Source organism: Triticum aestivum, chromosome 6A, assembly GCF_018294505.1.
Source record: "Triticum aestivum cultivar Chinese Spring chromosome 6A, IWGSC CS RefSeq v2.1, whole genome shotgun sequence".
Classification (NCBI taxonomy): Eukaryota; Viridiplantae; Streptophyta; class Magnoliopsida; order Poales; family Poaceae; genus Triticum; species Triticum aestivum.
The window spans coordinates 19,400,921-19,410,814 of NC_057809.1; the positions used below are offsets into that span (position 1 = coordinate 19,400,921).

The 9,894-nt window shown below is 45.9% G+C and overlaps 1 protein-coding gene across 1 annotated transcript; it reads right to left on the reverse strand.

The window, feature by feature from the left end:
* Positions 1 to 465: 465 nt before the first annotated feature.
* Positions 466 to 9,482, reverse strand: LOC123130058 (uncharacterized). The gene is made up of 3 exons (XM_044550013.1): positions 8,291 to 9,482; positions 7,338 to 7,521; positions 466 to 870 (listed from the first exon to the last, which is right to left on the reverse strand). The coding sequence occupies exon 1, from the start codon at positions 9,444 to 9,446 to the stop codon at positions 8,736 to 8,738; it is 711 nt and encodes a 236-aa protein (XP_044405948.1). The 5' UTR covers positions 9,447 to 9,482; the 3' UTR covers positions 466 to 870; positions 7,338 to 7,521; positions 8,291 to 8,735.
* Between the last annotated feature and the right edge of the window lie 412 nt (positions 9,483 to 9,894).

Below are 9,894 nucleotides of genomic sequence, written 5' to 3' on the forward strand. Positions count from 1 at the left end.
ATATAAGACTTTTTTGTAGGTGCAGAGGTAGTAGTTCCTTGTCATGTCTCCTACATTTCCACATGGTACTTCACTACTAGTTCTGTTGCACATTCTTGTAGCAATAGCAACTAGGAATACAACGGTGTACAGGCAACAAGACCCAGCAGAGTATGTCAGAAGCTATTGACCAGTGAAATTGGACTTGTCTACTCTGTTGGAGGCAGTAAAACAAATACCCCACACTTACATCTGCGATAGCCCAAGTGTCCAGCCGACGTTCTTGCCATCACTCGAGTTCACATATACACTCAATTTGCTCCAACTCAGCACTCAGCAAGGTTGTGTTCTCCAAGTCATGTTGCCTCGTTTAAATACAGAGGACGCACACTGAAATACATTGGGCATCTGAACGACCTTGGCTCAAATTGACACACAGCACAAACAGAACTAGAGTATCTTCACCGTGTAAGAAAAATAGCAGCATAATCACATCACCTCAGATACACAACAAGCAAGTAGCATAAACAGTTTCATTCATGCCACACGGAGCAGGCATACAACAAGATCACAATCACTCTCACAGTCATAATTAATTACTGAGAAACTAAATGTCTGTTACCCTGTCCGACAGATGCACCGATCATGGTCCGACCAAGCCGCGGCAGAAGATAAACTCCACGTTAATTTTAAATGACCATATTAAGGACAGACATAGTCACACGCACTCTATTGGCGATCAACCTGTCCTCAACTGACCAGTTGCAGCATAATCTCAATCAGCACCATCTCCAGTCCTCCATACACCAGCATGACCTCCAACATCCACGGCATCATCACTTCTCTCATCATGACAGCTATCTATCAGCTCCTCACCTTGTTCCTGAGTACCTGCCCAACATATGCATACTCAGATCATAGATACTCAGCAGCATACCAGCAAAACAATCCTTAGGCTATACCATTAGGCAACACTTGGTAAATTGCTTACAAAAGCAGCACGAGAAGAAGCAAATACCAGGAATAAAGAAACTGGATGATATACATGAAGATCGGAGAGTCAACCTTCAGGAACTACCTCTAACTCATAGTCCCATAGTCCCCTAGATATCAATACCGACGACAATGGAATTTAAGATATGTATATAGCAGCAAACACTCGATTTATGATAATTATCATTCCCATTCGCATTACAAGTTGGAATACATCAAGACAAGACTTGGAAACAAAAGGAGGTGAATCATAAAACAACTTGAGAGCCAAAAAAGAAATGGTAGCTTGCCCCCGTGCTTACAAACATCACTTACCCCCCTGCTCTCACTTCCATCAAAAGAAATATGTCGGTGTACTAAAGTAGGGGTACATTAGTATCCCGAACTTGTGCACGGGCAGTCGTAGCGACCCGCGGCAAGGCTTGCCGGGCGACCGCCAAAACCCTTCGTGGTTCCTTTGGAGCCATTCAAGAACAAAGTATACAAGAGCAAAACAAGGCCTCGGCAAGAGGAACTTGCCGGGAAGGAGACAAGGCCCCGGCAAGAGGAGCTTGCCGGGAGGGAAACGAGACCCCGGCAAGCTCCAACCAAAGCATCTCAAGAAGCTCGCTGCGGCGCACCGCGCGCCCCGACAAGGCCCGGTGAGCGACAAGCTCCCGGACGCGACAAGACAGCATCCGCGGCAAGGCATTTGCCGCGGCAAGCTACTACCCCGCAGCCCACGCTCCAACTCACCCATCAACGTGTCGCCCTGGGACCATTCCTGGCGTACGTGGCGGGAGGCTGGGCAGCCGGGGGCATGCGGTGGCAAGCAGACGCTGACAAGGAACCATCGTGGCAAACGGTGGCGTTCCTAGCGGTCCGTCTCTGGGCCGTCAAGGTGACACAGACGGGCATTTAATGCCCTTGTCCCCTGCCGTCAGAGTTAGGTAGGATGCGACATGTAGGCGGTGGAGCCAACTACCACCCCTTTTACATTTTTACCCTCACCTCTGTTGCCACGTGTCGGTGACCCCTTAGACATATAAAAGGAGGCCCATGCGCAACAGAGGAGAGGAGGACAGCCATTCTCACGCTCGGTCTCGCCAGCGGCTTGAGTGTACTGTAGCACTCGCCGCTCCCGAGCAAGAACTCAATACAACCACCAAAGCAGGAGTAGGGTTTTACGCATCCGTGCGGCCCGAACCTGGGTAAATCGATCGTCTCACTCGTGTGTTTCGCCTCGATCTGCTCTTTGTGCATCCACCGCCCCCTGCCGAACCAAAAGGGGCTCGGTCCGCCGATCCCCATAGGTGTGCGAGGGATCAAACACCCCCGACAAAATATGGACGAGACAAGTCCTACTTGACTGAAATAAAAGTTTCTAAGATGAAACAAACCAAACGTGAACAGGTAGCAGTGTTCCTTATGATTTCAAAATGCCTCCAAAATGGTACTCATACTGTGTACAAACCTTTTTTTTAGTTCTCTGATCACCTTATAGTGACAATTATATCGGACTAACAAATAAACCACAATTATGTTCCTGAGCTTGACCAGCTTGGCCACAACACAGAAGAGGGGACAACTACGAAACCGTAAAAACAAGTTACAATCAGAGTAGCAAACTATCAAGCAAACTGAAAACCTGTGTGAAAACTACTCTCTCCGTTCACAAATATAAAATGTTTTATTTTTTTCCTGAATCGGATGTATACAGACATATTTTAGTGTGTTTGTTCATTCATTTCAGTTTATATGTAGTCCAAATTAAAATATCCAAAACATCTTAATATTTGTGAACGGAGGAAGTAATTAGGAAGGAAATAACTAGGTTGCAACAGAAAGGTTACAACCTGATACTGCTGGAGTCGACAACAATGGTGGAAAGTTGTTATATGCCCACCGGCAAAACATGTTATACTCTGAACCAAACAGCCTCTCAAGCTGGAATGTCTTGACGTCCAAAGAGTGATTTTCTACACCCGGGTGCACAGGGACGAAGCTAGAAAAAATGTTTGATGGGGTCATCTCTATGACAGTGGGGTCATCTTGTCTAAATGGACAGTAATTAATACTAAACTAGTAAAGGACTAATAAAGGATTATCTAATTTCATTGGGGTCAATTGACCCCAATGCTTACATGGGAGCTCCGTCCCTGCGGGTGCATTGCACCCACGATTCAGGCTGGACGGAGCGAGCGGGCTTTTCGGCCCGCTCGTGGCCCGTTCTGGACCGGACCGTCCGGTCCTGGCCCGCTGAAGAATTTGTTCGGTCCGGTTACTAAATTTCGGCCCGAAATTTTCTCGGTCCGGTCCGGTCTTTGCCCGGTCCGACCGAGCGGACCGAAGGTGCAGGCCGTTCTTCTTCCTCATGCCACCAGCGATGCCTTGGCCGTGTCCCATCGCGCTGTTCATCGGAATCAAGTACTCAATCAGTCAATTGACACAGGGACACGGGCAAGAGGTAGAAGAAGACCCAGATCAGGCGCTGCCTTTTTTTCCTTGTATTCAGTTAAACAGAGAATAGAAAGAACAAGAGAGCCGGCGTTCGATCCGATAATCGCGGCGCCATTCATGACTTGCCCCTCCACTGGTAGAAAAAGAGGCTTCCGTCCAGCCCCATTAGTCGCGAAACTGTAGGAACCGCGACTAATGAAGTCTTTAGTCGCGGTTCGGCAGACGAACCGCGACCAAATGCCTGGGCCCAGGGCGCTCGCGGGCTTTAGTCGCGGTTGGCCAGGCCAACCGCGACTAAAGGTGCCCAAAGGCCTTTAGTCGCGGTTGGCCAGGCCAACCGCGACTAAAGCTCCTCCCCTTTAGTCCCGGTTTGTGGCACGAACCGGAACTAATGGGGTTGAGACCTTTAGTCCCGGTTCGTGCCACGAACCGGTACTAAAGGTCCCATTTTCAAACTCTACCCCCCCCCCCCCCGGTGGATCGTCTTTTCAGTTTTAAAAAAAATAAAAGAAAATAATGGAAATGTCAAAAAAATAAAAGAAAATAAGTTTCTCATGTGATATGTGGTCTAGTTGTTGGGAAAATTTGCAAATGTGAATTTTGACTTTATTTGCAAAATCTCTCTGAAATTTGTAAAAATGGGCATAACTTTTGCATACTAACTCGGATGAAAAAGTTTTTTATATGAAAAATCATCTACTCGAAAAGTTACATCCAAATTTAACGGGGAAACCCCGTTAAACATTTTCAAAATCCTCAAAAACCTAATAGAAAAAAGTTACGGGGCTTTTAAGATCTAGAGTGGAAAAAATTGAAAAATATTCAAACAGTGGGCAAACTATGGTCAAACAATGGTCAAACTAATTATTCTAGAATATTAGTGTTACTAAATAATTATTTTAATTATTTCAATTTTGGTCAAATCTGGTCAAACTGTGGTCAACTGTGGTCAAACTGTGGTCAAACTAATTATTCAAGAAATATTAGTGTTACTAAATAATTATTGTTTTTTAAAACAATAGTTTCAAACTCAAACAGTGAAATGTGTCACTTCATGCTCAAGCAAAATTCCTGAAGGTTAATAGGATTGACATCTTATTATTGTCAGGAAAACAACAAGTGCAGACTTGGAGCGTGGGAGAATAGAACCCGGAAGTTAAGCGTGCTTGGGCTGGAGTAGTGAGAGGGATGGGTGACCGGTTGGGAAGTTAGATGATTTGGAATGATGAGGGGTGATAAAAGAATAAATTGAGAAGTGATGAGGGGTGGTGATTACAGACTAGAGGTTAAAATAATTCAGAAATTTGAAAATAAAAAAATTTCAAAAAAAAATTTCAATTTTTTTTTTCAAAAACCTGTGACGGCCTTTAGTCGCGGTTAGCCACAAGAACCGGGACTAAAGGGGGGGGTCTTTAGTCGCGGTCCGTAAGAGCCGCGGCTAAAGGGGGGGGTCTTTAGTCGCGCTTATTTAGTCCCGGTTGCACAGCCGGGACTAAAGGCTGTTGCGAACCGGGACTAAAGGGCTTTTTTCTACCAGTGCTCGCTGCCGTTTCCTTTTACGTAGCCATAATAATGCGCCCATGGCATGCTGCCGTTGGGTTGTTTTCTACCGTTTCCTTTTCCTTTTATTCAACGGAGTAGATACAGAAAGAACGAGAAATATGGGCTCAGATCTGATTCTCATCCCACGACTAATGAAATTGACGCGTCATCTGCGTCCACTATGAGCACGAATAGGACACAGCTCCACGTCAATCTTGATCCACTAATCACGGAAGGCTAGCCCACAAAAACTTATGGGCTCATGCAGGTGTTACCATATTTGCATGCGGCTAAAAAATCGCTAAGGCAAAACAACAAAAGGGCTGGTCGTGGGCTTCTGCCTCCCGGAAGATCCTGGCGCGCGCGTTCTTGATAGTGCACGAGAACTTCGCCGGCACGCTGGACGACCACGGTGCGCGAGTTGCTGCTACCTCCGGTATGTCGTTCGTGGCCGCGACGGCTCGCTCCCGTGCTTCACCGCGTCCATGGTCGCCGCGTAGAAGCTCACGATCACCTCCTCGATCGTCCCACAGCCGCCGCCATGGTTACCACATCTCCTCTTGCCGGTCCTCTCGGTCCGGCCCGGGCTTTCCCGCCATCGGTCCGGGGCCAGAAATCAGGACCGCCAGGCTGCTCGGTCCGGTCCGGTCCGGACCGCCGGCGGCCGGTCCAAACGGCGGCTCGGTCAGGGACCGGACCGGCCCGGACCGTGTCCACCCTGACCCACGATACACAGTAAAATACAAAAAATAGTAAATAAACTCAAAAGAATCTGAAACTTTGTGGCTTCGTGGCTTCGATCATGACAAAGGTTTTAGGTTCTTGCAAAATTTGGTGGCCAAACGATGTCCGAGGAGCTCCATACAAAACATAACAAAATTAGTGGTCAACCGTTTGTGTATTGTTGAGCAGAATTTTTGTTTTGTTTGCGTGGAGCCCTTCAGATGTTACTTGGCCACCAATTATTTTTGACAAAGCAGAAACAAAACTGAAAGTGACTTCTCTGTGTAAACAAGAGCAGTAAAGAGAGGTCATTACTGCTCCACAATTTGGAAACAAAAGGAGGTGAATCATAAAAGAACTTGAGCCACAAAACAAATGGTAGCTTCGTCTTGCAGGAAGTGAAATTTTACCATATAACACTTTCCCCCGTGCTTACATCCATCAAAAGAAATATGGACGAGGTAACTCCTACTTGACTGAAATAAATGTTTCTAAGATGAAACAAACCAAACGTGAACAGGTAGCAGTGTTCCTTATGATCTCAAAATGCCTCCAAAATGCTACTCATACTGTGCACAAACCTTTTTTTAGTTCTCTCATCACCATAAAGTGGCAATTATAACGGACTAACAAATAAACCACAATTATGTTTCTGAGCTTGACTAGCTTGGCACAACACAGAAGAGGGGACAAACGAGAATTACAATCAGAGTAGCGAACTATCAATCAAACTGACAACCTGTGTGAAAACTACTCTCTCCGTTCACAAATATAAGATGTTCTAATTTTTTCCTGAATCGGATGTATATAGACATGTTTTAGTGTGTTTGTTCACTCATTTTTAGTCCATATGTAGTCCAAATTGAAATATCCAAAACATCTTAATATTTGTGAACGGAGGGAGTATATAGGAAGGAAATAACTAGGTTGCAATAGAAAGGTGATACTGCTGGAGTCGACAACAATGGTGGAGAGTTGTTATATGCCCACCGGCAAAGCATGTTAAACTCTGAACCAAACAGCCTCTCAAGCTGGAATGTCTTGACATCCAGAGAGTGGTTTTCTACACCCGGGTGCATTGCACCCACGATAAAGAGTAAAATCCAAAAAATAGTAAATAAACTAAAAAAAATCTAAAACTTTGTGGCTTCGATCATGACCAAATATTTTAGGTTCTTGCAAAATTTGTTGGCCAAGCGATGTCCGAGGAGCTCCATACAAAACATAACAAAATTAGTGCTCAACCTTTTGCGCACTGTTGAGCAGAATTTTTGTTTTGTTTGCGTGGATCTCATCGGATGTTACCTGGCCACCAATTATTTTTGACAAAGCAGAAACAAAACTGAAAGTGACTTCTCTGTGTAAACAAAGAGTAGTAAAGAGAAATCTTTACTGCTCCTCAATTTGCTAATAACTGACTAGTTTCTGTCATTCCAATGACTCACAATAGCAGCTACAGTGATGGGCACAGCAAGATCAGAAGCAATCTGATTCTTACATGGTCCAATTAACCAACTGATTGTGCCAGAAATTAAAGGTCATTACTGCTCTTGCTACCTTATCTGACAACGCACAATCATTGTCAAATCAAGCCACGCAAGATAAACTCAATGTTAATTCTAGATGGCATAACATTACAGACCAGAAGGAGCCACACATACCCTATTGATGACCAAACTGTGGTCAACTGTCCAGTCATGGCACAACGTCAATCAGAACCATCTCCAGTCCTCGATACATCGGCCGGCCTTCCAACATTTGCCTCATCAACAGTGCTCTCGTACTGAGGGCTATCTATGGGCTCATCTTCAGCTTGTGGCGTCTCCACACCTTGTTCCTGAGTACCTGCCCAATATATGCATACTAGGATCGTAAATATTCAGCAGCTTGCGATCAAAACAATCAATAGATCTTGCCGTCGGGCAACACTTCATAAATTACTTACTAAAAAGTACACAGGAAGCAGAATAAAGTGCCAGGGGCTAAAAGAAAACAGACGCAATACATAGAGATTGGAGAGTCAACCTTCAGGACAATTTCTAGCCATAGTCACGTAGGTATGATATTAACGTCAATGGAATTTGAGATATATAACAACAAATGCTCGCTTTATGGTGTTGAATGCTCATTGCCATTTGCAATACAAGTTGGAATACTTAGCCAGAGAAGGCATGTAAACATAAAGAGATAAATGACATAAATCATAAAGGTGGACAAGATAAGTCTGGGATAAGGTGAAACAAACAAAAGGTGAACTGTGGTAGAAGTTTTCTTTGAACTTCTATGCCTTCTGCATTAGTTTGGCCATAAAAACAAAAATATTTGTCGCCACCTAGTGTTTCTTACGATTTCAAGATGCTTCCAAAATGCTAGTCATACTGTCCACAAGCCTTTCTTTTACCTCTGTGATCACCTTAGAGTGGCAATTACAAAATACTAACAAATAAACCAAAATTGTGTTCCTGACCTTTATTAGCTTGGTCACAACACAGAAGAGGTGACAACTACTAAACGACTAGAATTGCTGAGCACAGTAGTGAACTATAAAGCCACAGACAACCCATGTGATAACTATGATGAGAAGGTAATAACTAGGATGCAACAGAAAGGTTACCACTTGATACTATTGGAGTCGACAAGAATGGTGGAAAGTTGTAATATGCCCGTGGGTTAAGCATGCCATATTTGCAGGCAAACACCATCTCAAGCTGGAATGTCTTGACGTCCATTGAGAAAAGGCCGGCATCAAGCGATGGGCTTCCGCGATGGTATAGGAACAATTTCCTCCCTGTTGAATGCTTGTTTAGAGAGTAGTGAGAAGAATCCAATGAGATTGTCTTCTCCAACTGCCAGTGGCTGGAACTTCCACCGTTGTTTCTCTTAATGAAATAACTGAGGTCATGTGTATTATATGGTAGCACAAACATCCCAATGACGCCCTCCCCTGCCTCCACAATGGCTATTTGCACATAAGAAGAGATGGAACCTCCGGATCTGGCTTTGAGCGGGAGGTCTAAGAGTGAGAACACCATCCTCCGGGTGTCAAGCACCTGTAACTTCTAACCTCTCTCTGTCAACCCATACAAGCAGCCATACGCACACTGGAGCCAGTATGAGTTAGGTGATCGCTCTATTGATGGAGTAGCTCGCCATTGTCCGGTGCTGGAAGAGAAGACCAAGGCGGCCTGCTTATGTAGGTCGACTGCCACTGCCACATATATCACTCTGAAAAATGTTTCGTCCGACGAATCCTCATTGCCGCCCATGAGGAACATCTGTGAGTTGTCTGAAGGAAGCGGCCAGTCGTTGACATGAGGGATTGGGGGAAGCAGGATGTGCCGCCGGTGCAAGGGATCACATACCACAAACTCCGAGAAGACGCCGCGCCTGCCAAGTAGGACGCGGCCGTCGCGGATGGCTTGAATGGCCCAGTCGCTGGCTGGGGCAGGGAGGAAGGATAAGCTGAAGTCGGCGAAGGCTTCTGCTGCCGAGGTGAAGGGGTGAGGCGGCTCGGCTGGGTGGAAGACTCCGTTCAGGTCGAGGAAGCCGAGGAGGGGCGGGGCGTGGATCTTGCGGTACCTCCGGAGGAAGGGGCGGTCGGCGACGACGCGGCGGAAGGAGACGCAGGCGGCGGAGGTGCGGACGAGGTCGGCTGGGGTGGGCAGGCGGAGGAAGATTTCAGGCAGGAGCTCGTCGGGGATCGGCAGCGAGGCCATCTCCTGGGGCCCATGGCGCTCGAGGATGGCAATCTCCGTCGCGTCGCCGCCCATCCCGCCGCCGGTGAGAAACCCTAGTCTGGTTGTGGGAAGAATCGAGGAGAGCGCTGATGACTGGGATTTGTACATTTTGAAGGGCCTTTTGGAAAATGTACATTGTATGGTGTGACTGTCAATCTGCGACACAAAAATCAAAATTAAATTACTCTGTAATTAATGGTTTACAAACAAAATTATCACCTCAATACAAAATTGGCTCCGGTGGTTTTATATGAATTCCGAGTTCCGGCATATTTAGACCTAACAGAGAGCGTGGTATATCTCTGGCGTTGGCAGGTGCACGTCGTCCGACCGACCGGCGAGGAGTGCTATATGTAGCTTTTACTGGCTCAAATAACAGATTGACAAGACACATGTAAACTTGTAAGTATACCATCTATCTATACCATAAGCATCTGCTAACATCTGAACTATACTAGTAACTTAGTAAACTTCTGTGACA